Here is a 16,253-nt window from a genome sequence, read left to right on the forward strand (position 1 = left end):
TTCCTTTGTAACTCCCACCCCACCTCTCTTCCTCCCCCCTTTCTTCCTTCCCTCTCTCCCACATATCCTCCTCATCCTCTCTTCCTCTCTCCCTCTCCTCTTAATCATCTACTTGTGTTTTTACTTAAAGTTTTTTTTCTTCCCCTTCTCTTCCCACTAGGTGTACCGTAAGCCCTTGCAGTGAGAACTGCAAGATGAGAAAAATTTTCATAAAGGATTCTGAAATGCTCTTCATTCTTCAGGGCTTGAAAGGGTGACACAGATCTGATAGTCCAGGTGCAAAAAATTAAACAGTACAGGCAACTGACACTAACCAATCTAAAGTACAAGGTAAAGTTTGGCCACTATCATGCACATGTTCTCATTGAGCCCTCTTCTGATACAGATGTCTCACATGATAAGACCTTCTGCACACTTGTGGATGAGGAAGTTGGCAAAACCAGATGAACAAGACTCAAAGCTGATAACTGGCAAAGCTGAGAAAAGAGACCACTCTTGTTATCACCGAAGAGCCTGTTTTTCCCATTGCAGTTTGCTGTGTTGAACAAATTCCACAAATTCCACAGTCCAGGCACTGACCGTGTAATTAGGACTGGGTGTGTTCCATGTCAAAATCAGTTGACTTGTTCCCAGCAGTAAGGCCTTCATCTAATTACATATTGGCAACAAATTTGAAGGCATTACTCACTGGATTGCTTACTAAAGATCCAGCACCTAACAGATTATTATAGACTAGGAATCAAATTCTGCACTTATGTCCCCTCCACAAACTCAAGAACAAGTATAAGTAAAGCTTTAGTGGTGTTCTCTTTCTGTACAGGACTCAGATTGCCTTCCCTGGATCACCCATGGCCCCTCCCTGGGACTCTTGTCATAGTTTTTCATATAAGCTGGATTGTGTCTGATATCTAAGAGAAAAACAACAAAAAACAAAAAACAAAACAAAACAAAACAAAAAAACCCTGTGAGTTTCTTAATACCAAATACTTCCCAGCTACTGCCCCGCATCTCTGTCTTTCATTGAACTTTTGGAAAAGAGGTAGACATTGTTGCTGTCTTCACTCCCTCATTTCATATTTACTCCCAGACCATGGTGTGTGAAATCCCTTCCTCCATATACATTGATTGTGTGGCTGTCCAAGTCACCAGGTCTAAAGGTCACTTCTCTGCTCTCATATCATTGCATTTCATAGCATCCCGAGTCAAGCGGATGTTGCTTTTTTTTATTTTTCTGGAGACATTACATGTGAGAAAATGGTGAAGGAACAAAGCATTCTAGTTTTCTCGTGCTTATTCATCCATCCTACAATGAAGGAATTGTTAGGGTACTGATGGGAAGTGTGGGTTGTAGGATATACAGAGAAAGTAAATTACATAAAGCTCAAACAAGGAAAGCTAGATGTTGTTTAGAGCCACATGGATGAGAAATGCACAGTTCAGGACAGAGCTACCAATGGGAAGCAATGACAAGGCTAAGAACATATTGGCAATGTGACAGTATTTGAGACAAGTGTTGGATCTGGAAGTGCTAATATTGTTGCCTTACTTGCAATGAGATTACAGATGAGACCGAGAAGAGAAAGACAGTACAAGAGATAAAACAACAACAACAACAACAATGAGGCAATATCTCTTTTCCTCACTGCAAGACCTTGAAGGCTGTAAATCCAAGACAAAGCACCTTAAGTCAGACGGCTCTTAAAAACAACCAAACCAAACCAAACCAAACCAAACCAACCAAACAAAGACCCCACCCCCAAGAACCAAGTGTAGAATGGATGGTTTGAACAATACACACCCATTATATGGTTCTAGAGGCTGAGAGTGAAGATCCAGGCTCTGTCAGATCTGATGCCTGCTTGGTGTGGTAGCCTTTTTGCTGAACCCTCAAACAGGAAGTGGTGGAGTAGGAGACAGATATTTTTTTTCTTCTTGTGAGGGCAAGGATCTCATACATGAAGGTTCCATATTCATAACTCAATTACTGGAAAAAGTACCATCTCCTACACATCTTCCTTCTGGTTTGAGACAGATCGTGTGCTACAGTCTCCCCTCACCCCATCAAAAAAACCCCAAAACCCAAAAAACCAAACCAAACAAAAGACCCCCACAGACAGCTTGACTCCTAGGAGGTCTGTCACAACCAGGCTCACAGATGAGACTACCTGCCCTAATACCAGGCCTAACTGGGACTACCATGGAGCCCAAAGGGTACAGGACCTATCTGCTCTGCAGGAGACACATTGTCCTTCTGTTCTGCAACTGTGCCCAGGGGCAGATCGGGTGCTCCAGTTCCCCCTGCCCACACCATACCCAGTGACAGCTTTACTCAAGGAGATCCATCATAATCAGGCTCCTGGGAGGGACAGGCTCCAGACTGAGAAAACAAGGTCAATTAACACCAGTGATAACCAGAAAGTGAGAGGCAAGCACAAGAACATAAGCAACAAAAACCAATGGCACTTGGCATCATCAGAACTCAGTTCTCCCACCACAACAAGCCCTGGATACCCTAACACACCTGAAAAGCAAGATTCTGACCTAAAAATCCCATCTCATGAAGATGATAGAGGACCTTAAGGAGGACATAAATACCTTTCTTAAAGAAATACAGGAGAACACGAAGGTAAACAGGTAGAAACCCTTAAAGAGAAAACACATAAATACCTTAAAGAAATACAGGAAAACACAATCAAACAGGTGAAGGAATTGAAAAAACCACCCAGGATCTAAAAAATGGAAATAGAAACAATAAAGAAATCACAAAGTAAGGCACCCCTGGAGATGGAAAACCTAGGAAAGAGATCAGGAGTTACATATGCAAGCATCACCAACAGAATATAAGAGATAGAAGAGAGAATCTCAGGTGTAGAAGATACCATAGAAGATATAGACACAACAGTCAAAGAAAATACAAAGTGCAAAAAGCTTCTAACTCAAAACATCCAGGAAATTCAGGACTCAATGTAAAGACCAGACCTAAGAATAACATGTACAGAAGAGAGTGAAGATTCCCAAATCAAAGGGCCAGAAAACATCTTCAAAAAAATCATAGAAGAAAACTTCCTTACCCTAAAGAAAGAGATAGCCATGAACTGTATTTAAGAAGCCTACATAAGACCAAATAGATTGGACTAGAAAAGAAATTCCTCCTGTCACATAATAATCAAAACACTAAAAGCACAGAAAAAAGAATAATATTAAAAGCAGTAAGAGGAAAAGGCCAAATAACATATAAAGGCAGGTCTAGACCTGCGATGTGAGAGACTCCCAGGACTCAGGGAAGAACCTTTGATGAAATGCCCGACAGTAGGGAGAGGCAACTTATAGAGCCACTTCCAGCAGGAAGACAGGACATCAAGTGAGGGATTGGGTTGCCATCCCACAGTCACACCTCTGACCTATAACTGTTTCTGTCTGAAAGAGTTACAGGGATGGAAATGGAGAGGAGCCGGAGGAAAAGAAGGTCCAGTGACAGGCCCAAAGTGGGATCCAGCTCAAGGGGAGGTCCCAAGGCCTGACACTATTACAGGGGCTATGAAACACTCACAAAAAGGGATCTATCATGACTGCCCTCTGAAAGACCCAACAAGCAGCTTAAAGAGTCAGATGTAATTATTTGCACCCAACCAATGGACAGAAGCAGCTGAGCCCTGTTGTTGAGTTAGGGAAGGCTGAAAGAAGCTGAGGAGGAGGGCAATTCTGTAGGATGACCAGCAATCTTAATTAGTATGGACCCCTGAGATCTTTCAAACACTGAACCACCAAACAGACAGCATTCACCAGCTTATATGAGGTCCCCAACACACATACAGTAGACTTCCAGTTCTGTTTTCATTCAGAGATGATGCATCTAACCCTCAAGAAACTGGAGGCCCCAGAGAGTTTAGAAATCAGGTGGAGTGGGGTTTGGGTGCATCCACATGGAGACAGAGGTGTGAGGAGGATGTATGGGATGTGGAGCAGTCAGAGGGTGGGTGGGGAGGGGTGGGGAATGGAATATGGAGTGTAAAAAATGAATTACAAATAAAATTAAATTTAAAAAGAGCAATAAAAAAAGGCAGACCTATCAGAATTACATCAAACTTCTCAACAGAAACTCTAAAAGCCTGAAGATCTTGTACAGATAACATGCAGACCCAAAGAGAACACAAATGCCAGCCCAGGCTACCATACCTAGCAAAACTCTCAACCAGCACAGATAGAGAATCCTAGATATTACATGACAAAACCAAATTTAAATATATTTTCCCACTAATCCAGCCCTGCAGAAGATAATAAAAGAAAAACTCCAACCCAAGGAAAAGCAAGAAATTAATCTTCTCACAACAAACCAAAAAGAAGAGAACCACTCAAACATTATGACCTCTATTAGCAAAAATAACAGGAACTAACAATCATTGGACTTTAATATCTCTCAACACTGATGGGCTTAATTTACCAATAAAAAGATATAGGGTAACAGACTGGATATGTAAACAGGACTCAACATTTGGCTGCATACATGAAAACACACCTCAGTGACAAAGACAGACAGTACCTCAGAGGAAAAGGCTGGAAAAACATGTTTTTAAGCAAATGGTCCCAAGAAACAAGCTGGAGTAGACATTCTAATATTCAAAAAAATAGACTTTTAACCAAAAGCTATCAAAAGAGATGGGGAAGGACACTTCATATTCATCAAAGGAAAAATTCACCAAGATGAACTTTCAATTCTGAACATCTGTGCCCCAAATTCAAGAGTACCCACATTTGTAAAAGAAACTTGACTAAAGCTCAAAACACACATTGAACCTTACAAAATAATAGTGGGAGATTAAAAAACCTCACTCTCACCAATGGACAGTTCATTGAAACAAAAACTAAACAGAGACACATTGAAACTAACAGAAGTTAGGAAACAAATGGATTAAACAGATATCTACAGAACATTTCACTCTAAATCAAAAGAATATATCTTCTTCTCAGCACTTCATGGTACCTTCTCCAAATTGACCTTAAAATTGGACGCAAAACAAGACTCAACAGATACAAGAAGATTGAAATAATTCTATGCATTCTATCAGATCACTATGGACTAAGGCTGTTCTTCAATAACAACAAAAACAACAGAAAGCCCACATACACATGGAAATGGAACTACTCAATGATAACTTGGTCAGGGAAGAAATAAAGAAAGAAATTAAAGACTTTCTAGAATTCAATAAAAAATGAAGGCACAGTATACCCAAACTTAGGGGACACAATGAAAGCAGTGCTAAGAGGAAAACTCATAGCAGCAAGGGCCTTCATAAAGAAATTGGAGAGATCCTACACTAGCAACTAAACAGCACATCTGAAAGCTCTAGAACAAATAGAAGGAAATGCACCTAAAAGGAGGAGACAGCAGGAAATAATCAAACTCATGACTGAAATCAACCAATTAGAAATGAGAACTATACCAAGATCAACAAAACTAAGAGCTGGTTCTTTGGGAATATCAACAAGATAGCTAAACTGTTAGACCAACTAAGGGGCACAGAAACAGTTTGTTTAGTTTTAACAAAATCAGAGATGAAAAGGAAGACATAACAACAGAAACTGAGGAAATTCAAAAAGCCATCAGATCCTACTACAAAAGGCTATACTCAACAAAACTGGAAAACCTGGATTAAATGGACAGATACCAGGTACCAAAGTTAAATCAGGATCAGATAAACCATCTAAACAGTCCCACAACCTCTAAGGAAATAGAAGCAGTCATTAAAAGTCCCCCCCCCCCAATAGCCTAGGGCCAGATGGTTTTAGAGCAGAATTCTCTCAGATCTTCAAAGAAGACCCAATACCAAATACTTTTCAAACTATTCCACAAAACAGAAACAGAAGGAACACTACTTAATTTGTTCTGTGAAGCCACAGTTACACTGGTACCTAAACCACACAAAGACCCAACAAAGAAAGAGAACTTAAGACCAAATTTGCTTATGAATATCAATGCAAGAATACTCAATAAAATTCTCAAAAACTGAATCCAAGAACACATCAAAATAATCCTTCACCATGATCAAGTAGGCTTCATCTCTCGGAGGCAGAGATGGTTCAATATATGGAAATACATCAAAGTAATCCACTATATAAAAAACTCAAAGGAAAAAAAAAACCCATGATAATCTTACTAGATGCAGAAAAAGCCTTTGATAAAATACAACACCACTTCATGTTAAAAGTCTTGGAGAGATCAGGAATTCAAGGCTTGTCCCTAAACACAATAAAATCAATATATAGCAAATGAAGTGCTAATATCAAATTAAATGGAGAGAAACTTGAAGCAATTCCACTAAAATCAAGACAAGACAAAGTTGCCCACTCTTCTCCTACTTATTCAATATAGCATTCAAAGTTTATTTATTTGGTACTTTCTTTATATACATTTCAAATGCTATCCCGAAAGTTCCCTATACCCTCCCTCTGCCCTGCTCCCCTACCCACCCACTCCCCCTTCTTGGCCCTGGCATTCTCCTGTACTGGGGCATATAAAGTTTGCAATACCCAGGGACCTTTCCTCCCAGTGATGGCTGACTAGGCCATCTTCTGTTACATATGCAGCTAGAGACATGAGCTCTGGGGTACTGGTTAGTTCATATTGTTGTTCCACCTATAGGGTTGCAGACCCCTTCAGCTCCTTGGGTGCTTTCTCTAGCTTCTCCACTGGGGGCCCTGTGTTCCATCTTATAGATGACTGTAAGCATCCACTTCTGTATTTGCCAGGCACTGGCCTAGCCTCATATGAGACAGCTATAAAAGGGTCCCTTCAGCAAAATCTTTCTGGCATATGCAATAGTGTCTGGGTTTGGTGGCTGATTATGGGATAGATCCCCAGGTGGGGTAGTCTCTGGATAGTCCATCCTTTCATCTTAGCTCTAAACTTTGTCTTTGTAACTCCTTTCATGGGTATTTTGTTCCCTGTTCTAAGGAGGAATGAAGTATCCATCCATTGGTCTTCCCTCTTCTTGATTTTCTTGTGTTTTGCAAATTGTATCTTGGGTATTCTAAGTTTCTGGACTAATATCCACTTATCAGTGAGTGCATATCTAATGACTTAGTATTCAAAGTTCTAACTAGAGCAATTAGACAACAAAAGGAGGTAAAAAAGATACACATTTTGAGGAAGGAACTCAAAGTTTCAGTATTTACGGATGATATGATATTATACATAAGTGACCCCAAAAATTCTACAGAGAAGGTCCAGCTATACTACTACTGGGCATATACCCCAAAGATGATCCTACAAATAACAAGGAAATGTGATCTACTATGTTCATAGCAGCTTTATTTATAGTAGGCAGAAGCTGGAAACAACCCAGATGTTCCTCAATGGATAGAAATTGTGGTACATTTACACAATGGAATACTACTTAGCTATTAAAAATGACAACTTCATGAATTTTACAGGCAAATGAATGGAACTAGAAAATATCATCCTGAGTGAGGTAACCCAGACCCAAAAGGACATACATAGTAGTGTACTTATTGATAAGAGCATATTAGCCCAAAGATCAGAATGCAATTCACAGACCATATGAAGCTTAACAAGAAGCAAGGCCGAAGTGTGAATGCTTCAATCCCAACTTAGAAGGGGGAACAAAATAATCACAGGAGGTAGAGGGAGGGAGGAACCTGGGTGGGAGAGGGCAGTGGGGGGTTTGGGGGAGGAAATGGGTGGCAAGGTCAGGTATGGGAAGAGACAGAAGAGAATTCCAGAGGGCCAGGAGAATGAATAGAAATATGTAGCAGTGGGGGATGGGGAACATGGGGAACCCCTAGAAAGTCCCAGATGCCAGTGATGTGAGACACCTCCAGGACCCAATGTGGATTACATTAGCTGAAATACCCAACAGAGGAGAGACAGAACCTGAAGAGACCACCCCCAGTAGATAGGTATGGCCTCCAGTTGAGGGATGGGGCCACCTGCACATCTCAAAATTTTTAGGCCAGAATTTTCCCTGTCAACAGGAAATGCAGGAACAAAAAAATGGAGCAGAGACTGAAAGGCCATCCACCTTGGGATCCATCTCGTCTGCAGACACCAAACCCCAACACTACTGCTGATGCCAAGATCTGCTTGTAGACAGAGCCTGGTATGGCTGTTCTCTGAGAGGCTCTGCCAGCACCTGACCAAGACAGATGCAGATAGCATTGGACTGAGCCTGGGGTCCCCAGTGGGATAGTTAGGGGAAAGACTGAGGAACTGAAGGGTTTGCAACCCTATAGGAAGAACAGCAATATCTCTAACAGGACCTCACAGAGCTCTCAGAGTCTCAACCAAAGAGTATACATGGGTGAGTCCATGGCTCCCACTACATATGTAGCAGAGAACTGCCTTATCTGGCATCAATTGGTTCTGTGGAGGCTTGTTGCCCTATTGAAGGTGGATTCTAAAGGGGTAAGTGGGAATAGGTGTGTGTGTATGTGTGTGTGTGTGTGTGTGTGTGTGTGTGTGTGAGTGAGTACCCTCTTAGAGCAAAGGGGAAGGGAGCTAGTGGGGAGTTTGCAGAAGGGAGACTGGAAAGGGAGATAATATTTGAAATGTATATAAATAAAATATTTTTTAAAAAGTCCCATCTCCTAATTTCATCCCATTGGTGATCAGGGCTTCATTATATGAGTTTTGTGGGAAGAGGAACTTGGGTTTATATCAGGGAAGAAATACAAGAAGGCTCCTAGATTCCTCTTGAGTATTGTGTTTCACCTTGGCATTGGCTCCCCCAGGATGTTTGCTTTAGCTTTTCAAGATAAATTGCCACTCTTGGAGTCTGCTGTTCTGACTGGTTGGCATTATGTCCCATCACCTGGTATAGTTCCTGATGGAAACACATTTTTTGAAGGCTATGCTTTCTATTTCAAGGAAAAAGTACTTTCTAGTAGTGGCCTGACCACCATTTATTAAATAATGTACAGGTATTTTTCTCCTCAGGGACAGGAACAAGCTTAAGGAAAGCCAAGGGGCAAAGGTTGGGCTTCTGACTAGATCATGAATGATTTCCTCCCTAATGAAAGGTTTGCATGTAAATCTTTTTAGTACTGTACAGAGCCCTTCATTCTCATTTTCTTCAGCCTTAGGCAAAGAGATAGAAGCATAACAATCTTTGAGCTTATTCTAGGGGTTGACAGTCATGATTTGTGAGCCAACTCAAGCCTGTTGTCTACTTTTGCACAATAGCAAACAATAATAATAGCTTTGCATTTGAAAAAGTTTATAAAGTGAGAAATATAAATTTTAGTTACACATTGGAAATTTGTAATATCCAAATGTTGATATTCATAATGGATTTTTCTTGGAATGCAGCCACGTCTTTGGTTGATGCCAGTGACTGCTCAGAAACCTTAGTAACAACTTTTACTAATTGCAGAGACTATACAATATACAAAGCTACAAGTATTAGCTCTCTGTCTCTGCAGATAAACTGCAAACTCCCAAGCTTCACTGTGATGAAAGGTCTGAGATGTTAGAATAACTCTACTATTTGGTTGTTCACATCCATCTTAATGGTGATAATAGTTAGTATATGATAATAGTATAAACATATGATAGTATAACATATGAATGAATGAAATGAATGAATGAATTAATGAATTTCCTAGCTTTTCGATGTGAGGAAGTGAGGCTTTAATGGACCTCTGAATCTCTCTCTTGGACATCTTTTATTCACCTGCGTTGTCACCATGAAATGAAGCACTTCTTTGACACTCTGGCCTGAAGATAAGCATTCCATGCTTCCTGGGTTAACTTCCCAAATTAATGTATGGTGAGCAGAGAGCCACGTATACAGAAGAAGGCCTACTCAGCATAGTGGAGCCTCCTGCTAGGTGTTGTGAGTGGTGAGCACACATAGATCTAGATACTTCTGAGTTCAAATTCATGAGTTTTCTCTTACTAGAAAGAAAATATAGCGTCGATCCCCCAGAGTCAAGACTGCTTTGGATGGATGCTGAATTATGGACTGTTTCTCTGATTTATGGCACAGAAATTGACCTGGTTTCCTTTCTTCTCCCCTCCCTTAGTGGTCATTTCTCTGGAAGACCATGACGGGAGTAAAATTTACCAGCAAAGGAAGGGGCACACGTGGAGCAAAGACAGCCTTCATGAAGGTGGAATGACACATAGCCATGCCTGGGCCACAGGGGATACCATGCTCCTTCCAGTTTGTAGAAGCTGAGGCTACAGAAAAAGAGCCATAAATCATTCACAGTTTCGGAGAGTAAAGTGCGTTACGTGTGACTAGACACTTAAAAGGGTTAAAAGGAAGAAGTGTTAGAAAAAACTTCACACGTTTGGATTTGCATCAGTTGGTGTTTCAAAGGGAAACTGATGACAGAAGCGTGGTAAGGGGTGTAAACCACACAGCTTAAAGTAAGAGCAGCGTATAGGACAGCCCACAGAAAGATCAAACTAGAAAAGCAAGATGCAGGCATTGAAAGGAAGCAAGTGGGGTGAGCTGGGCCATGTTTCAGCTCTGCTCTGAGCACACCAGTCCCACAGTGACTGGTGGCTTGTTTACAGCTTATTAGAGTTACTAGTTTGCCTTGGAGAGGTTTTAAATTGTCGGATAAATGCTAAGAAAATAAGAAAAGAAAATCCTTTTTGGCACATCTTAAGTTAGTCACTAATCAGTGTAAAATGACAAGGATTCATAAAGCCCAAGCTTCTGTCGCTTGTAGCTCAGCCCAATGGGATGAAATTACGTAGCTTATCTAGACCTATTTACTATTTTGGATTTGAATATCAAATACAACTCATTTGAAAGCTCTTATCAGCATTTTGCAAACAAAATCTAGTCCATGAGGTATTTTAAGAGAATATTACTTTACACTGGGCATGGTGGTCCTTGCCTTTAATCCCAGCATTTAGGAGGCAGAGGCAGACATACCTCTGAGTTCAAGGCCAGCCTGGTGAATAGCATGAATTCTAGACAGCCAGGGAAACAGACATACAGAGAAACCCTGTTTCAACAACAACAAAAATTACTTCAACTACATTAAATAGTGCAAAGAAAATCTTTGTGCAACAGAGGGATCATGTAGGTCAGAAAAAGAGGCATTCATCCACATGGTAGATGAATCCATTTTAAATATTTTCTTACATGGAGAAATACAGTTATCAGAAGACAAGAAGTTTATTGTTCAAACTCTGTATTGGGTATAATAGTCTCCTAGTAGGTATCAGGTCTCTCTGAGGCCTTGGATGCCACCAGCCCATTACTGTCAGGTGTCATCAGTTACGAAAGAACTTTTAAGAGGCTGGGTGTGGTGGCTCAAGCCTTTAATCCCAGCACTGGGGAGGCAGAGGCTGAAGGGTGGTCTCTGAGTCTAAGACCAGCTTGGCCTACATATTTAGTTCCAGGCTAGCCAGAGCTACTAGTAAGACCCTGACTCAAAACAAACAAAACCAACAACTCACCCTCCCCAACTATTAGGAGCTCAAGGAGTACAGGTCAACTACAAGGCTGCTTCTTACATATGCATACTCCACCTTTGCAAATAACCACTTAGGTGTTCACAATATTATAAAAATTCCAGCTGTGCACAGGGGTGGACATTTTTGATCTCAACATGTGGGGAGCAGAAGCAAGCAGATCATTTTGAGTTCAAGGCCACCAAGGTCTACATAGTCAGCCAAGTTCCAAGTCAGCCAGGGCTACATAGTAAGAATTTGTCTCACAAAACAAAACTACAGATAGTAATAAGCAGTTGATTATATACCCGGATTTCTTTGTAATTTACGCAAAGTATTGTAACAGGGCTCCAAACCTTAGTAGGTCACCTGACTTCATGATGGCAGCACCATTCAGGCTGTAAAATTCATCATGTGCCAAACTAAAACAAAGGAGTAATCTGTCAAAGTCCGTATAGTTCTGGGAAGGTCTCAAAATTTAGTTACTTTGCTTTTTAGATTCTGTAGTTCTGATTCTGGCTAACTGTTCTTGTTAACTGAAGTGTGTTAACCCAGGACATTCCCTCTCCCTCCCCCTCCCCCTTCCCCTCCCTTTCCCTCTCTCTCACTTGCTCATCACTTAAAAGGTTACCTTGAGACAGGTCCAGGGCTACAGTAAGGATCCCAAACACCCAGTGTTGTAGCCAGCCAGCTACAATATTAGCTTATTATTAGGCTAGTAAAGACTTTCTATTGGCTTAAACACATGTCCAAGCAGTCTTCTCTAGTAGATACCCCACACTGTATGAAAAGTTCTATACTTTGCTACTAATGAGTCCTTGAAAAAACAGAAGAGTATTCTTGTGAACTCCTAGGCTTTTATGCTTGGAAGTGTCTTCTAGACACAGAAGGGCAGATGTACATTTGAATTCACAGCAGTTGAGACTGCACGTCCAGCTAGGCAAAGTTCCACCATGGAGAGGTGGGACTTCATGCCCACTTCCTGCTAAGGAGCTATTGGCACTTGATAGCAGCTGGGAGAAGGAGAGTCAGTTTTTGTCAAAGCTTGTGGTTATTGGTAGATTGACTGCCTTCCAGTGAGGGCTACATAATCGAGAATATGTATGGGCAGCATAACTTGTACTTGATTTTTAAAAACAAACAAACAGACAGACAGACAGACAGACAAACAGAAAAAAGGGCATAGTTGTGTGGGTTAGATATGAATCTGGGTAGGAGTTGGGGGAGGGGTGAACCTGATCAAACTTTTAAAGAACTAATAAAAACGAGAAAAACATTTTCAATATGATGATAAGTTATATAGGGATTTCTATTTTGATAAAATATTTGCTTCTATTTCAGTGATAGTGATTTCTCAATAATTATCAAGAGGAGAAGCCCACTCATTAGATTAAAACTTGAACTTGTTATACTGCTCCTAGTCCTGGTACCACAGGCACCCCTTGAGCCATGTGACATAGAAGGCTTGAAGAAGTGAAACGTAGCATTTGGAGAAAAGAGACAATGTTGGAGATTACTTCTATCTTAGGATACTGTCTTTAGAAGTTCTTTCAAGCTTTTAGTATGCTCTATAGTTTCAAAATTACAATTTATAATTTTCAAAGAACCAAAGAGATAAAAATGTATCAAAGAAATGAGATTAATTCTGTCTACAGCTTTGGGGAGCAATAGTCACTGAGGCAATAGAGAAGCAAGAACAAATTTAACTGGACAGTAGAAATGTGGTGACTTGACTTATGGCAGACAAGTGCAGGGCCTGTCTGTGCCTGTTATACTTCTTAGCATCATAAAACTTACCTTCTGGGCAGTTTCTGTATAGCATGCACTGAAAGAGTCTGCTTCAAGGAAGCCTTGGTTTCTTCCAGTCCCCTTTCTCTGATTTCCCCCACCCCCCACCACTTTTTTTTTTTCCTTTCTGGATCCCTACCTTCCTCTGGTGTTCGTGTTCTCAGTGACTCACTCCAATTACTCCAACTTCCTCCAGAGAGATGTAGCTTAGAGGAGATTTGAAATTCATATTCTGTAAATGGTCTCAGATCTTGCAGGTCATATTTTCCTTTGGCATTTGTAGCATTGACCTTGAAGCAGATGAGATTTGCTTCAGTGATTTACAGTGTTTGTGTATTCTTATAGAGAGCATTGTGACAGTTCACAACAGGCACACACTGTGCAATGGCCAAAGCAGGGGGACAAAGTTTCCCTCCCCATAAAACAGTAAGCCTTGAGACTGGAGAGGTGCGTCAGTGACTAAATACCTGGTATTTTTACAAAGGACCTGAGTTTGATTCCCAGGACTCACATGGCAGCTCACAACCATCTACAACTTCAGTTCCATAAGTTCTGACTGGATATTCTTTTCTGGCCTCTGTAGGCACCAAACATGTATGTGGCACACAGACATAAATCAGGTAAACCAACCATACATATTAAAAAACAAAACAAAACTGAAAATAGCAAGCATTTTCTTGGGAATTCACACTCTTCTGACCACTCTGAAGTACTTTATAGGTTACATCAGCTGTTAGATATTAGTGTGCCAAGGGTGAGCCTGAGTCACTCCTGTATTCAGAGAATCCCTTCCTTCTTCCCTTCCCTCCCTAGGCTTTACTGACAAATCCAGGTTCTTACTCACTAAGGCAATCTTGTAGAACAGAAAGAAATAGCAGGATAAAGTTTGTAAAGTACCTATTAGTAGTAAGGGGATAGAAAGAGGAGGTAACTTGGTGGTACAGTGTGTTCTTAGCATGCGCAAACTCATAAACAGAAAGGATAATAAAAAGGATAATACCAAGAAGTTTTGAAAGATTTACTTATTCATTTGTTTGTTTGCTTACGTGTGTGCCTGAGAGTTTGTATGTGGACCTGTGTGTGTGCAGGAGTGGGAACTGGCATTAAAAGCAATTGACAATTGCACAGCATGGGAACTGGGTACCAAAACCAGAGCCTCTGTTGCTGAGGCATTTCCCCATCCATATACAGAGAATTTTAACCTGAAAGGGTAGACTAGGTAAGATAACCCTTTAAATTCTCCAGTTCATCCATTAAATGAGAATAAATAATGTTAGGGTTACTGAATAAGGGAAGTTAACCTAATATAATAGTTTCTAAATAAAAAAATCTCAAGTGATTAATAACCTATCTATTGGAGGTCGAGAAGACAGCTCAGTGGTTAAGAGTACTGGATGCCTTTCCAGACAACTACAGTTAAATTCCAAGGACCTACATGGTGGCTCACACTTATCTGCAATTCCAGTCCCAGAGAATCTGTCCTCTTAAGGCTTCCATGAGCATCAGGCACACCAGGCTGCCCTGGAACTCTAGCCTCTCTCTTAGCCTTTAAAATGCTGGGATTATAGGTATATGCCATTACACTAGTCCAAAAATGTATCAGTTCTTCAAGCCACATGGAGAAATTTCTACATTATATGTAATTAGCAATATGATGAATGCTTTAACATAGACACACAACTGGTTTTAGAAAAAAAAAAAGTTAGTTACAGTCTCTTGGGTTTCAACTCTATTTGAAACCAATCCATTGCTATTATTATAAGCCACTGTACTTTATAAAATCCCTGAAGAAACCAATGTCCTATTTTTGTTTTTGTTTGTTTGGTTTTTTCGAGACAGGGTTTCTCTGTATAGCCCTGGGTGTCCCTGGAACTCACTTTGTAGACCAGGCTGGCCTCGAACTCAGAAATTCGCCTGCCTCTGCCTCCCAAGTGCTGGGATCAAAGGCGTGTGCCACCACTGCCTGGCCTTACGTTTTTTTTAAATTATAAAAAATGGTAATGCCAGGTTGAGAAAATGGCTCAGTGGGTTCAGCTCTTGTTGAACAAATATGAACACCTGAGTCAAATCTCCAGGACCTGTGTAAATCCAGGCACAAGCATCTGTGATCCCAGGCTCCTATAGTGAGTGAAGTGTGAAGATAGGAGAATCCCAGCAGCTCATAGGCTGCTAACCTGGGGTATGGGCTAGCCTTGAGTATGTGTTTGGGAACAGCAAACACGCCCTATCTCAAACAAAAGTGGGATGTGAGCCTTGGCATTCAGGGCTGTTCTGATTTCCACATCCGTGCCACGACACATATGCACCTTCATCACCCTTATACATACAGTGTGGTGCCTAATATGCAAATTGCAGTCCTTTTCTTGGGAAAATATAGTGTCATATAAACCTCTGAGTACATACTCTAATATTTTTCCAATATGTTTTTTTTGTTTTTTGTTTTTGTTTTTTGTTTTTGTTTTTGTTTTGAGACAGGTTTTCTCTGTATAGCCCTGGCTGTCCTGGAACTCACTTTGTAGACCAGGCTGGCCTCGAACTCAGAAATCCACATGCCTCTGCCTCCCAAGTGCTGGGATTAAAGGTGTGTGCCATCACGCCTGGCCCAATATGTTTTTAATGTTAAAAAAGGACAATGAGGAAGGGGATAGAAGAATAAGGAGAAACAAATTATTTATTGAAAGTAGATTTATAAAATACTGTGGCTTAAAACCTTCAGACTTAGGGCCTGTAAAATGTCTCAGCAAGTAAAGGTGCTTGCTGTGCAAACCTTATAACCCGATTCTTATCCCTAGAAGGGGCGCGCGCGCGCGCGCGCACACACACACACACACACACACACACACACACACACACACACAAGTAAACAAAAGTAAAAAATTAAAATAAAACTTAGAATCAGGGATCAACATTTTTCTTGTCTGTTTGTGTGTCTTCATGCTCACGTATATGCATGTGCCTCCCTCAACTGCTTATCCACTGTTTGCTTGTTTGAGAGAAAGTTTCTCACTGAACCTGCCTCTTGGTGACTGGCTGG

The 16,253-nt window shown here is 40.9% G+C and overlaps 1 protein-coding gene across 1 annotated transcript in view; it reads right to left on the reverse strand.

Annotated features, from left to right (window-relative positions):
- Positions 1-16,253, reverse strand: part of Il12rb2 (interleukin 12 receptor subunit beta 2) — an 80,960-nt gene that overhangs the window by 43,378 nt on the left and 21,329 nt on the right. Inside the window, exon 7 of the mRNA XM_021165342.2 lies at positions 13,359-13,509. Within this exon, the coding sequence (XP_021021001.1) occupies positions 13,359-13,509 (151 nt within the window). The remainder of the gene's footprint in view (positions 1-13,358; positions 13,510-16,253) is intronic.

This window comes from Mus caroli, chromosome 6, assembly GCF_900094665.2.
Source record: "Mus caroli chromosome 6, CAROLI_EIJ_v1.1, whole genome shotgun sequence".
Taxonomy (NCBI): Eukaryota; Metazoa; Chordata; class Mammalia; order Rodentia; family Muridae; genus Mus; species Mus caroli.